The following is a 14710-nucleotide window of genomic DNA, read 5'->3' on the forward strand; positions in this document are numbered from 1 at the left end:
TCCAAATAAGCCCGAAACCCACCTCTTCCCTGTCCTGCTTTGGCCCGAGTCAAGATTTTTGGACCCGTGGCACTCTTGCTCACGGAGCAGTAGAAATTGCAGTGTGTTGCTGTTGTTTTCTTCGTGTGAAACTAAACCACGACCTTATCTTTTACAGCCTCCAACGGAGCAGCCAACCCCACAAGAGAACACGCATGGCAGTCTGAAGTAAGGAATACAACAGAGCTCCATGCACAGCTCCATGGTCATCAATGGACCGCTGTACACTAACAGGCTGAGACTGTCTGTCTGTGCGTCTCGTCACATCCCCAAAGAGGGAACTCTCACTTCCCTCTTGGCCAATCCCCAGACGCCTCTCCAACTGGTTAGCAGCAGGCTCCTCCCATCCTGAGCCCAGGAACACTCCAAGGTTTTGTCTTGCAGGAACATTTTCTCATCCCCAAACTAAGTTCTTCAATCTGCTGAGCAAGCCATCAAGAACGTGGCTGACCTTCGACCCTCCTAACCTTGCAAAGTACTAACTCTTGAATCTCTCAGTGAGAGAAGTCTTGAAGACCATAAAATATTGGAGCAGGGGTGGACCCCACAGCTTCCAGGGCCCCGTGATACATGGGACAACAGGCTGGCTGGGGTTCTGACTCAACTCCATCTGACAGACCTCTCCCCATCTCTCTCTCTCTCTCTCTCAGTGCCTCACACTCCACAAATCTCACGTTGGGGTGGGGTTTGGAATCCAAAGATTCACAACCCTCTGAGTGAAGGAGTGGGCCCTCGCTCTTCACCGACGTCTGACCCTGAAGGTGGTGACCCTGAGTCCAGCGCTGTTTGGTTGTTGGGAACCTGGGCCAGTTTGCTGGGCCAGAGGGATGAGATTGACAGAATGCACTGAGCTGGCTCCCACTCTCCCCTGTAATGCCCCCAACTTTATCTATTTCCGAACATCACCTCCTTGCCCCCCACCCCAACACCTTTCACACCACCTACAGGGACAAAGGAAGCTGGTGAGGTACTGTACCTGGCCAAAGGAGAACAGAAGGCACTTCGGGGTGCTGAGAACTCCATGGTGCCCGATTCCAACACCGTACATCCAGGGATGAACTTCAAGCTGTTCGGGTTTGGCGTGTCTTGGGTCTGAATGAACATGCTTCTCACTGAAAGAGAGCCACATGGATTATCAATGGAGCTGACCAACTCTCTCAGAAAGATGACGAGCCTCTCTTCCTCCCCGCTCCCCACAATGGCACAAAGGAGTAGGGCACATCACACAGCGAAGTCTTTCGGAGACCTGCACTGGCCCCCAATCTGTACAGATCAGTCAACCAGGATTGCAAGCAGCAGACGGTCAAACCAGTTGTTTTCGTGCCCCACCTTGTGGCGATCGGTGGAACAGCAGTGGCAGGGGTTTCAGCAGATAATGGAGTTGAGCTGACTTGGCACAAGGTCGAAGGGTTCCACAGAACAGGCAGGGGCCATTTGGCCCATTGTGCCCATGCCTGTCATCAAGCACTTAACCATTTCCCAGCACTTAGCATCTCAAGTCCTCGTCTAAACAATTATTTAACGTTGCAATGCTTCCTGCTTTTAGCAACATTTCAGGGCAGAGTGTTCCAGATCTGTACTGTGCTGTGGGTGAAAAATAATCTATAAATTCCCTCTAAACCATCTGCCTTTCACCGTTAAATCTAAGGCTCCTGGCCATTGATCGCTGTACGATGGGGACATGTCTCTTCCCGTCCACCCCACCTTTGCTCTTCATAGTCTTGTACATGTCAGTCAGACATCACCCTCTGCTCAAAGGGAAACTGTGGAGGATGTGCCACAACAGCTGCGTGATGGGGAGTCCACAATGCAACTGTCAGTAACTGTCGTACGGTCATGTTCCACAAACACCTGATGAAGAGGCAGTGCCTCAAAAGCAAGTGCTTCCAAATAAACCTGTTGGACAATAACCTGGTGTCGTGTGATTGTTAACGTTGTCTACCCCAGTCCAACACCGGCACCTCCAAATTATGTCACAAACCAGACAGGTGAAGAAGCATCGAAATAACAACCAGCTGCATTTGGAGTGTGGTTTTTTATGCGGATGACAGACCTGGACTTGATGGGAAGAGCAGATCGATTTGCTAAACAGCCCTGAACTGAGGACTTGGGGAAGAATGGAAAGGAAGTGCTGGACAGGAAAAAGAAAAGTGGAAAAAAAACTTAAGTGAAGTGCGTTGGAGAGCGACTGAAGGAAGAAATCGCATTGAGGAAAAGACAGTATCTCAGCGGAAAATGTAAGAGCATGATGGAGGGAGGATTTGAAGGAAAATGAGGAAGAGGTTGTCAACACTGGACAGGGTGACAATGCTTCACTTGAAAAAAAAAAACAAGGACATAATAACTTTAGTTTTTAAAAAGAGGTCATAAATATCTGGCAAAGGGCCTAGTTTCACAATGATAGGGAAGTGGTGAGTTCTCCCAGTTCAGGTTTTTTTCAAATTTCTTTTCGTTGTAACAGTGAGAAGCTGATACAGTGGGGAAAGGTTCCAAGCTTCAGCAGATGATTCTTGGCTGGCTGCTCTCTCTGAAATCTCTCTTGCCTGTAAGAACCAGTGTTTGAATTTACCAATTAACAAGGGGTACGTTTATGGGATTGTAGGAGAAATTTGCCCAATAAAGCAGAGATCACACAAACCAGATCGGGTGAAAGTGACAAGCTGTTTATTACAAGCGATATCGCTGGAAGAGAAATTGACTAGGCTGACACAGCACTCATCGTCTGTGCAGGTAGATCAGAATTTCTCTTCCTCGAGCTGAGGAAGAATCCAGTTTTTATAATAATCCTGTACAAAAGGATTAATTAGAAATAGGGACAAAATACAATGGAAATGCAGTAATCTAATTATAACAATGCTAATCAGGAAACAGTTCTCGGAGGAATGTCCTAATTCTCTACACAAAGCAACATTCTGACAGTATCGATGGGTTCCATTGCTCTATGCAGGTAGGCGCTAATGTCTCCTCTGAAGCAGTGAGGTGCTTCCATTGTCCTGTCCTGGGAGTAGTGCACGCTGGTGCCTCTCTGTCTGACCTGTTCTTTGTGTGGCTTTGGCATTGTTGGGGGTTGTGAAACTGCCATCAGGGCTTTGGGATAGCTGTGGTGCTTAATTGTTCATGGATGCTTGAAGTGTATTCCCTGTCTCTGAGTGCTGTCTAGTTTCGCTTGTCAGCCTGCTGAGTGTTTTAGTACAGTTTGGCCAATTTTGCTTTTGTGGGCCTTTTTGTGGGTTGGCAGGGTGACAGATCTTTTCCCACAGGGATGTTACAGGAATTGGAACAGCTCCTTCATTACGTTGCTGTATCGTGTTGGCTGGCTTTTAAAACAGTTAAATTACTCCAAATTCCGTTTTCTTTTGTCCGTGTTTCAACTGTAGTGTTTAAATAAGTTCAGTTTGACCAGCTGCATCACACCTGCCTTTAAAACTTAGGGTCTAGACTACCTTCTTCACGTGTTTTGAGGGGGTCTGGTTTGGTCCCTAACAACAGCAACATGATAGATTCTATAGATTATCTCCAAATAAAGAGAGAGGCACAGAATAGGTCTAGAGGTTTGGAAAGACAACAGTGAACCAAGAATCACATTATTATTAGGATACAGAATGAGGCAATTTGGCCCTTTGCATCTGCACTGTTTCTGGTGACCAACTGCCAGTTTCCAGCCTTATTCCATATCCCACCATCCATCTCTGCACAAGGACCTGCCTTCCACTACACTACACCTTATGATGGGTGGTTAATGCGGACCATTGGTACCAGTGACAGTGGGACACCAAAGTGCTCCAGGAACACAACAGAATGTCTCTGTTTCAAAGGACAATGTCTTCTGGGGTTTATTTGAACCCTGCTGGTCCTGCTCCAGTGCCATCAGGCTGTACGTAACCTGATTGAGTTTTGCATTGGCAATGTTCAGTGAGCTGCTTGGGTTTCAGTGTCTAGGCAACATGGAGAGCCATGAGCAACACGAGTCACAGCTCTGCACTGGGACTGACAGCCTGCAAATCCCTGCACCGTGTCAATCGAGGGAGATTAAACATGGGTTACCTTCCAGGGAGAAGAAGCAGGGGCTGAATTCTCACTTTCTCTGAACAACAAAAGCACATTACCCCAAGCAGATGCAAATGATAATTAATGCTCCTCATTCTTTGCATCCACATGCTTTGCAAGCAATTGTCAGTGGTCTCACTGGGCAACAGCTTGAAAGAAACACAGGCCGCAGTGGTTATGGAACAGAATCAGCACTCCCTCAGATTCAGAAGCTGAGAATGATTCAGCACCAACCATGCATAGTAATGAAATCTCCCTTGCCAATCAGTTTGAGACACCCCTAGGGCTACCAGTTATTATTAACACTCACTGCAAGTATTTCATGGAAATGAAAAGGTTAGAGCTCAGGAGGAGGCCATTCGGCCCATTGTGCTGGAGATGCCTCTCAGCGCTTGCTTTTGTTAAGGACCAGGCCAGATCCGCTCAAAACATTTCAAGAAAGTAGCCCAAACCCTAACTTTGCTCGCTGTTTTAAGCAGGTGTACAGTGAATATTGCAGGAGATATGCCACTGGCCAAACCACTTTGTTTTAAACAAAACAGAATTTATTTGCAATATTACCGAATTAAACATAATAAAAGAGAACAGAAAATGGGATAACTTGACCTAAGAGACAGATTACCTCAAAGGAATGATGCTGTTCCAAATTCCTGCAAGAGTCCCCAATAAACACCCCTTTGCAAAAAAGGGAAAATCAAACACAAGGTCTTACAGGAGAGACAGATTCAGCATGGAACACCTACTTCCATGTAGCTGTTTCTTGGACCAGCAACCTCAAAACTGATTGACTGCTTTCAGTGAACAACCAGACTGCTAAAACCCAAAGCAAACCAGAGAAAACTGAGCTGAGAGAACTGGCCACTCCCCTTTCATTACTCAGGTGTTTCTTTTGAACTTGAAAGCCCTTTTCCTGAGGCAGTATCTGTTAGCTATAATCAAATGGTCCCTAAAACCCTTTAAACCTCGATGTTTCTGAATCGCTGCTTTTACGACCTCTCTGAATAAAAAAAGCCAAAGACAGCAAAACCTTGTTAGAGGAGCAGCATCATCACAGTCTTCCAGAGGAAGGAGGTGACCCTGGCTGAGTGTTGCAGACTGACACATTCCAAAGTCCAGGATTACGTGCTGAGGGACACACTAAAGCTTTGGGCAGCTGCCGCCAAGGCGCAGTGGGGCAAGACCACTGTGCGAGGTCCTTCTGCTGAAGTTAAACAGGGGTCTTTTTAGTTATCAGAGCCTCCCATATGTAAATATAGTCTTGTACAAGTAAGAAATACCTTTGGTCTGTTTACTTGACAGAGTCAAACTCCAGTGTTTGTTTGTTTCTTCATATGCCACTGCATAGAACTGAACTGCTTTAGTGATTACTTTTGTATGTAAAGATTTTTTTTTGTGAAGAAAGCATATTTTTGCAATCTAAAAAATGCACGATTGGCCTTGACCTTTGTCTTTCCCTCTCACCTCTCCTGAATGCACAAACTGTGCTCCAGCACAAGTCCAAGAGACTTCTCCAGTCTGAGTTGGAAAGTCAGCTTTTAGTCATTGAAATGAGCTGGGGTCAGAACTGGGCCCACGAGCGTGCTCAGTTTCATCCTCACGCTGCCAAGGACAACTGTCACACCAACAGCAACACCGAACCTAGTCTCAACTCTGTGTCTAATATGTGCAGCAAATCGCTCACAATTACTTTCAACAATAACAACGTGGGCATCACAGACCGCATGAAAAGTGAAGAGCCAGCTGAACTAGTGACCTGGAGCCTGGATGAACTGTCCAAAGACAGAAGCTCAAATTCAGTCGGTCAATTTTCATTAACTGAGTTCTAAAATGAAAACTCAGTCTTAGGAATGGTCATAGAACCAGAGAATCCCTATAGTGTGGAAGCAGGCCATTCGGCCCATTGAGTCCACACTGACAATCCAAACAGCATCCAAACTAGACCCGCCTGTCCCTGGAACCCTGCATTTCCATGGAGAATCCATCCAGCCTGCAGGACAGTCCAGGCAATGTAGCATTACCAATCCAACTAACCTGCAAATCTTTGGACTGCGGGAGGAAACCAGGCTACCCGGAGGAAACTCAAGCAGTCAAGGGGAGAGTGTGCAAATTCCACTCAGAGAGTACCCAGCGGGTGGAATCAAATCCAGGTCCTTGGCACTGCGAGGCAGCGGCGCCAACCACTGAACCATCAATGACCATGAAACCGCTGGACTGTCATGAAAATGAAGCAAACCTGCTGTCTGCTCCCGATCTGGCCACCAGCAATACGGTGGACTCTACACTGCCTTCTGAAATCGCTACTAACGGACTGGATCGAACCACGAGAAAATTGCCGCGGTTCAGAAGGTGGATCAAGACCACCTTCGAGATCAGCAATAAATGCTGACCTTCCTAGAGACACTCGCCCTGCCATCAGTGAAACTGTTTTAAGAAGAATAAAAGAGACTCTGACCAGCTTACAGGCAACGGAGACGGAAGTTGATGGTTGCAGAAGGTTCTGATATCCCAAGCCATTCCCGCTCCATTTCTTGGTCAAACACATGCGCCTCGCGTGCTGGCCTGTGTGTATTCTGAAAAATAGCAATCTTGTAAGCACTCAAAGGATCAAGCAGGCAGGCAGTGCAAGCTGAGGCGTGAAGACACAAAAGTAAACCTTTCCGCTTGCTTGCTGGTTTGGCAGTAAGATACAATTTTACAACAGGCTTCAATTTCAATTCAATTGAACTCGGGCACTACAGAAAGTAGCGGAAGGCCCTGGGCTGGTTGGGCACATCTCTATAAATAAATCCACCTTTTCAATGAAAAGAACCTGAAGCAATGAGGTAGACTCAGCTGAGATATAATCACTGCCTGGACCGCTTCCAGCAAATGGTCTGTTGGCCTGTTGTGAATATCGTGCACCACCGTGCAAGATCAGGAAGACTCACTGCATCCCTACAGTATGGAAGCAGGCTATTCAACTCACCATTTCCACTCTGAGAGCATCCGCCCCCTGCCCCCCCCCACAGACCCATCTCCTACCCCATCCCTATCACCCTGCATTTCTTATGGCTAATCCACTGAGCCTGAACATCACTGAACACTATGGGCAATGTAGCATGGTCAATCCACCCAAACCTGTACATACTTGGACCGTGAAAGGAAACCACAGCAACCCAGAGGAAATGCAGACACAGGGAGAATGCTCAAACTCCACACAGACAGTCACCCGAGGGTGGAATCGAACCCAGGCCCCTGATCCAGTCCTCCTCCACAATTACTTTAAAACTTACCAAATTACAGTTACTAGCAAACAAATGCGCCTGCATTGCCACAGCTATCACTTAACCAAAAAAAAAACGAAGAACGTGAATGATAAAAATCTCAAATAAAAGGAGGCTCTCTGCACCCAAAACGTTAACTCGTTCTCCATCCACACGTGCAGGCAGACCTGCCGAGTCATTCCAACAATTTCTATTTTTGCTTCACATCTACCACTTGCCTGGGTTTATTCCCTAAAATTAGGTCCAACATCACCCCCTCACATGCTGGCTGAAAAAGGCTCTCCTGGACATAGCTGAACAATTGTGCATCCTTGAAGACTTTGTATACTAGTGTGATGATGCTGCTCATTTAAAAAGGTTGTGTTGTCCTTGTTTTTTATTCAGAAGCCTTTTATGAGACACAGGATCCAAAATATCTGGCTTGATCGACTTAAAGAAGTTTTTAAGTTGAAAAAGATACACTTGTACAATGAAAGGGGCGTGGCCAGTTCGCTCAGCTCAGTTTTCTCTGGTTTGGTTTGGTTTGGTTTGGTTTTAGCAGTCTGGCTGTTCACTGAAAGCAGGCAGTCAGTCAGTGAGGCTGTTAGTCCAAGAAACAGCTGCATGGAAGAAGGTGTTCTGTGCTGAATCTCTCTGTCATCTCTCTCTCTCTTCTAAGAATCTGTGTTTGATTTTTCCTTTTTTGCAACAGGGTGTTTATGGGGATTGTTGCAGGAACTTGGAACAGCATCATTTAGTTGGGATAGTCTGCTGGGTGTTTGGAGACGTTAAATTATTCAGTATTCTGTTGTTTGTATTTCATCCAGTAATTTTGTCAATGAATTCTGTTTTGTCAGAAACTAAGTGGTTTGACCAGTGGCATCTCTCCTGAATTATCCACTTTACACCTGCTCAAAACAACGAGCAAAGTTAGGGTCTGGGCGACTGTCTTGAAATGTTTTGAGGGGGTCTGGCCTGGTCCTTAACACATAGTTAATATCAAGAGAGTTTAAATCCTCTGCCACTGCTCACCTACTATTTTGATACATCGAGATTTGCCTCCATATTTCTCTATCTCTCTGATTGTTTGTGTACCTCCAGCCAAGTGATGGCCCACAAGAACCTTCCAAGATATCATCACTCCTTACTTCAGCAATTGACCCTTTGAATAACAGAGACAAACCAGGCCAGACTCCCTCAAAACATTTCAAGAAAGCAGCCCAGACCCTCACCTTTCTGGTTGTTTCAAGTATGTGTACAGTGGATATTCCAGGAGACATGCAGCTGGTCAAACCACTTAGTTTTCAACCAAACTGAATTTATTTATAAGATTTCCGAATGAAACACAAACAAAAGAGAACAAAATATAGAATAGCAACCGATCCAAGAAGCTAACAGACTATCCCAACTTGATGATGCTGTTCCAAATACTTGCTAAAATCCCCATAAACATCCCTTGGCACAAAAGGAAAAATCAAACACAGGGTCTTACAGGAAAGAAGTCAGAGAGAGATCCGCATGGACCTGCTTCTTTGGGTCCAGCAGCTTTTTTGACACAATTGCTAAAAACGAAACTAAACCATTAAGCTGGTCCCCAGACTTTTTAAGAGTCTGTGTCTTTTATGAACTCTTTGAAAAAAGTGCCAAGGACAACATAACCTTGTTAAAGGAACAGCATCGTCACCCACCACATATGCACACAAACCTAAAGAACATTAGATACTGGAAATCAGAAATAAAAACAGAAATTACTGGAAAAAACACAGCATGTTGGCACCCTCTCCAATCTAACAATATCCTTTCGGAAGGGCAACCAGAACAGCCCTCCAACAGTGGCCTTACCAATCTCCTGTACAACCACAACATAACGTCCCAACTCCGCTACTCAATGGTCTGATCAAGGAAGGCAAATGTATGGCAAAAACATCCTCATGAGGATGTTGGTCCAGTTCCAGTTGAGATGCAACACATCCCACTAGTACCAGTCCCACCTTCCCCAAGAACGTACCCAGCGATCCAGCAATCTAAAGCTTTCCCTCCTGCTCCAACCCTTCTGCCACACATCCATTAATTCTATCCACCTACTCCTGTACTCATTAGCATGTGATACCAGAAGTAGTCCAGACATGACACTTTTTGTGTCCAAGCTTGAAGACACTTCTTAAAAACCAGCTGCCTAAACCCAAATTTTTGACCATCTGTGCTGGCACCCTTTTTACCTTAATACTGTCCTGCAGCATGGAGATAGGTCCTTCGGCCCAAACTGGTCCATGCCGACTAAACTGACCATCCATGCTAACCCCATTTCCCTGCACTTAGTCCATCTCCTTCTAAACCTTTCCGATCCATGTATGTGCCCAAGTGCATTTTAAATGCAGCTAATGTACCCACGTCAACCACTTACACTGGCAGCTCATTCCACACGTGTACCACTCCGTGGTAAAAAAGCTGCCCCTCAGGTTCCTTTTTATACTTCCCCCTCGAATCTTAAACTGATGCCCTCTCACCTTCTATTCCAAAACCTGGGAGAAAGACTGAGCACATTCATCCTATCCAGGCCCCTCATGATCTTATACACTTCGATATGACACCCCCCACAGCCTCCTACATTCTGAAGAAACAAGTCCTAGATTGTCCAGCCTCTCCCTATAACACAGACTGTCGAGGTCTGGCAACATCCTTGTAAATTTCTTCTGCACTGTTTCCATTTAATGACATCCTTCCGAAAGCGAGGTAACCAAAATTGAAGACAGTAGTTAAAATGCGGCCTCAACAACATCTCGTACAACTACAACATAACTTCCCAACTTCTATACTCAAGGCCCTGACTGACAAAAGTTAATTTTGTTTCATAATGTTCGAGCGAGCCATCACGAGGAGAGCTCTTGTGCTCGTATAATGCGATGCACTGGAAAACATTGTTGCAAGCCACAGCAGCAGCTCAAGTGCAAAGTGCTCCTCAGCAGGGCAAGAGGGCTCCTGTGGCAGAGCAGTAGCATCCCACCTCTGAACCAGGGAGTCTGGGTTCAATTCCCACACCCTCCTCCCAGAGGTGTGTGTGTTTGTGAATGATATCCCTGAAGTGACTGACCAGAAAACATCCCTCACCAGGGCACATTTGGCCAGGCCTGTGAAAACCAAGTGGATTTGGAGGAGAAGTGGGGAGGACTGTGCCCACTACCTGAGCTCGCTGCAGCGACAGGCAGACGTTTGAAGCTGCAAGTGATCAGAAATCATTCAATAAATCTACCCCACTGACCTGCAGGCCCAGCAGTGACCCACCAGGACTCACCTTGAAGCCAAGAGCCAACAAGTGCCCAACTTCACCGCCGCCATCTTTGATCAAGGCATCCGCAAGGACCCTAACCGCACCTCCCACACTCAGGACTGTCTAACAGAGGCGCCCGCCGTCCCGGCTGCCCGCCCGAGCCACTCGCCGTCATTTTTAATCGCACGGCCCGCGATTCCAAAACAAAAAAATAAGCTTACAAAGTTCGAGTCATGTAGAGTCTTTTGGCTGGCTCGGGGAAATGCGCTCATGCATTATGGCGAGATGGCCCGGCTGTGCTGCGGAATAGAGCGGTTTCTGTGGGCGTGGCCAAGCCACAAGGGCCCTGAGGAGGTAGCCATATCCAGAGCTTGGCGACTGCAGACCAAGGCTTCGTTACAGAGTGATACAGCATGGAAACAGACCCTTCAGTCCAATCAGTCCATTCCAAACATCATCTCAAACTAAATTAGTCCCACCTGTCTGCTCCTGACCCAAATCCCTCCAAACCTTTTCTGTTCAGGAACTTATTTAAATGTCTTTTAAACATTCTCAGTACCTGAATCCACCACTTTCTCTGGCAGTTCATTCCACCTATGAACCACTCTCTGTGTCAGAAGGTTGACCCTCATGTTCTTTTAAAATCTTTCTGCTCTTACCTTAAAGATATGTCCCATAGTTTTGAACTTTCCACCGTCAGAAAAGACCCTCGTCATTCACTTTATCCATGCCCCTCATGATTTTATAAACCTCAGTAAGATCACCACTCAACTCCCTGCTTCTTCAGACTTAAAACGTACACCCTCCTTTATCCTCCTTACACAGATATATCCATTTGTCACAATTACTAGATATCGTTTTCCATGAAAAAAATAGGGTATTGGGTGATTCATATCTGAAACCAAAATTGCTTGAGAAATTTAGCAGTTCTGGCAGTATCAATACAGACATAGAGAAAAAAAGCAGAATTAATGTTAAGTCCAATCAGTCTTCTGCAGAACAGTTTGGAAACGTTAAACATAATTTCTCTTGATTTTTGTTTCACATTTCCTGCTTCTGGGCCTTATTTTAGAACATAGAACAAAGAAAGGTACAGCAGAGAACAGGCCCTTTGATTGTGCCGAGGTTTAATCCTAATGGAAAATATAATAACTTAACCTATGCACCCCTCAACTCACTGCTATCCATGTGCATGTCCAGCAGTCGCTTAAATGCCCCTAATGACTCTGCTTCCACCACCACAGCTGGCAACGCATTCCATACACATGCCACCTTTTATATCTTTCCACTCTCACCCTAAACTGATGCCCTCTAGTTCAGGACTCCCCCACCCCAGGGAAAAGACTTTGTCTATTTATCCTATCCATGCCCCTCATAATTTTGTAAACCTCTATAAGGTCACCCCTTAGCCTCCGACGCTCCAGGGAAAACAGCCCCAGGCTGTTCAGCCTCTCCCAACAGCTAAAATCCTCCAACTTTGGCAACATCCTTGCAAATCTTTTCTGAACCCTTTCAAGTTTCACTCCATCTTTCCGATAGGAAGGAGATCAAAATTGCATGCAATATTCCAACAGTGACCTAACCAATGTCCTGTATAGCTGCAACATGACCTCCCAAGCACTCCCTATACTTACCAGCCTTTCCTTTCACCCTAACTTCAACTTTTAGATCTGGTTAATCCTTTTCCATCACTATTTTAAATCTAATAAAATGATGGTCGCTGGCACCAAAGTGCTCCCCCACTGACACCTCAGTCACCTGCCCTGCCTTATTTCCCAAGAGTAGGTCAAGTTTTACACCTTCTCTAGTCAGTACATCCACAGACTGAATCAGAATATGTTCTTGTACACTCTTAACAAATTCCTCTCCATCTAAACCTTTAACACCATGGCAGTCCCAGTCTACGTTTGGAAAGTTAAAATCTCCTACCATAACCACTCTATTATTCTTACTGATATCTCCTTACAAATCTGTTTCTCAATTTCCCTCTGACTATTTGGGGATCTATAATACAATCCTAATAAGGTAATCATCCCTTTCTTATTTCTAAGTTCCACCCAAATAACTTCCCTGGATGTATTTCCAGGAATATCCTCCCTCAGTACAGTCGTAATGCTGTCCCTAAAAACGCCACTCCCCCTCCTCTCTTGCCTCCATTTCTATCCTTCCTGGAACATTTGTATCTTGGAACATTAAGCTGCCAGTCCTGTCCATCCCTGAGCCCTGCTACTGTAATTGCGATGATATCCTAGTCTCCTGTTCCTAACCATGCCCTGAGTTCATATGCCTTCCCTGTTAGGCCCCTTGCATTGAAGCAAATGCAGTCTATCAGTCCTCCCTTGTTCTCTGCTTTGTCCCTGCCTGCCCTGACTGTTTGACTCGCTTCTGTTCTCAACTGTACCAGTCTCAGATTGATCTCTTTCCTCACTATCTCCCTGGGTCCCACCCACCCCCCCACCTTACTAGTTTAAATCCTCCTGCAAATCATGCTGCCAGCATATTAGGTGTAATCCGTTCTTCATGTACAGGTCACTTCTACCCCAAAAAGAGATTTCAATGATCCAAAAATATGAATCCTTCTCCCATACCCAGCTCCTCAGCCATGCATTCATCTGCTCTATCCTCCTATTCCTGCTCTCACGAGCTTATAGCACTGGGGGTAATCCAGATATTACGACTCTCGAGGACCTCCTTTTTCAAATTCCTGCCTAACTCTGTAACCTCCCTTCAGAATCTCAACCTTTTCCCTTCCTATGTCGTTGGTTCCAATGTGGACAATAACCTCTTGCTGGCCCCTCTCCCCCGTGAGAACATTCTGCACCCTCTCTGAGACATCCTTGATCCTGGCACCAGGGAAATGACACACCATTCTGCTTTTTTGCTGCTGGCCACAGAAACGTCTGTCTGTACCTCGGAGTAGGTGGCACGGCACGGTGGTGGCACGGTGGCACAGTGGTTAGCACTGCTGCCTCACAGCGCCGGAGACCCGGGTTCAGTTCCCGCCTCAGGCAACTGACTGTGTGGAGTTTGCATGTTCTCCCCGTGTCTGCATGGTTTCCTCCGGGTGCTCTGGTTTCCTCCCACAGGTCAGGTGAATTGGCCATGCTAAATTGCCCGTAGTGTTAGGTAAGGGGTAAATGTAGGAGTATGGGTGGATTGCGCTTCGGCGGGTCGGACTGGACTTGTGGGCCGAAGGGCCTGTTTCCACACTGTAATGTAATCTAATCTAATAACAAGAGAGTCCCCAACACAATTGGTCTCTTAGAAGCCGACATACCCCTCGTTGCATTAGAACCAGCCCCAATACCAGAAACCTGGCTGATCGTGCTACTTTCCCCTGAGAATCCATCACCCCCGACATTTTCCAAAACAGCATACTTGTTTAAAATGGGGATAGCCACAGAAGACTCCTGCACTAACTGCTTGCCTCTCTCACCTTTCCTGGAGTTAACCCATCTATGTGACTGTATCTGCGACTTTTCCCCCTTCCTATAACTGCCATCCATCACATCCCCTTGCTCTTGTAAATTCCTTATTGCCTCCAACTGTTTCTCCAACCGATCCATTTGATCTGATAGGATTCACAACCAAAGTCATTTATTGCAGATATAATCCACAGTAATCCATAAACTCTCCTTAAACTCCCACATCTGACAAGAAGAGCATATCACTCTATTAAAGGCCATTTTTGCTCCTTCACAATCTACAGATCCAGAAAATAACACCATCTTATTCCTCGACAAAACACTGCATGCTTTGAAGATTTAAAAAATAATGTATCTCTCTCTTGCTCAAATGTGTTCAGTGAGTTGGTCCCAACTACACTCTGGGAGAAGAAATTTGTTCACCCCATGGTGGCTTGGTTCGCACTGCTGCCTCATAGCGCCAGGGACCTGGGTTTGATTCCAGCCTTGGGCATCCATCTGTGGGGAGTTTACACACTCTGCCTGTATCTGCCTGAGTTTCCTCTGGGTGCTCTGGTTTCCTCCCATAGTCCAAAGGTATGCAGGTTAGGTGGATTGGCTATATTAAATTACCCATAGCAGCCAGGAATGTGCAGGTTAGGTGTTATCTATGATGTGGAGGTGCTGGTGTTGGACTGGGGTGGACAAAG

At 46.1% G+C, this 14710-nt stretch overlaps 1 protein-coding gene across 1 annotated transcript in view; it reads right to left on the reverse strand.

Annotated features, from left to right (window-relative positions):
• LOC122543056 (NFU1 iron-sulfur cluster scaffold homolog, mitochondrial-like) overlaps positions 1-10696 on the reverse strand; it is a 30384-nt gene extending 19688 nt beyond the window's left edge. Inside the window, exons 1-3 of the mRNA XM_043681256.2 lie at positions 10621-10696; positions 6547-6656; positions 1016-1151 (exon numbers count right to left, since the gene is read on the reverse strand). Coding sequence (XP_043537191.1) covers positions 1016-1151; positions 6547-6656; positions 10621-10664 — 290 coding nt within the window. The 5' untranslated portion in view covers positions 10665-10696. The remainder of the gene's footprint in view (positions 1-1015; positions 1152-6546; positions 6657-10620) is intronic.
• Between the last annotated feature and the right edge of the window lie 4014 nt (positions 10697-14710).

The sequence above is a fragment of the Chiloscyllium plagiosum genome, unplaced genomic scaffold, assembly GCF_037043375.1.
Source record: "Chiloscyllium plagiosum isolate Xiang-an unplaced genomic scaffold, Cpla_swu_hap1 HiC_scaffold_48, whole genome shotgun sequence".
Classification (NCBI taxonomy): Eukaryota; Metazoa; Chordata; class Chondrichthyes; order Orectolobiformes; family Hemiscylliidae; genus Chiloscyllium; species Chiloscyllium plagiosum.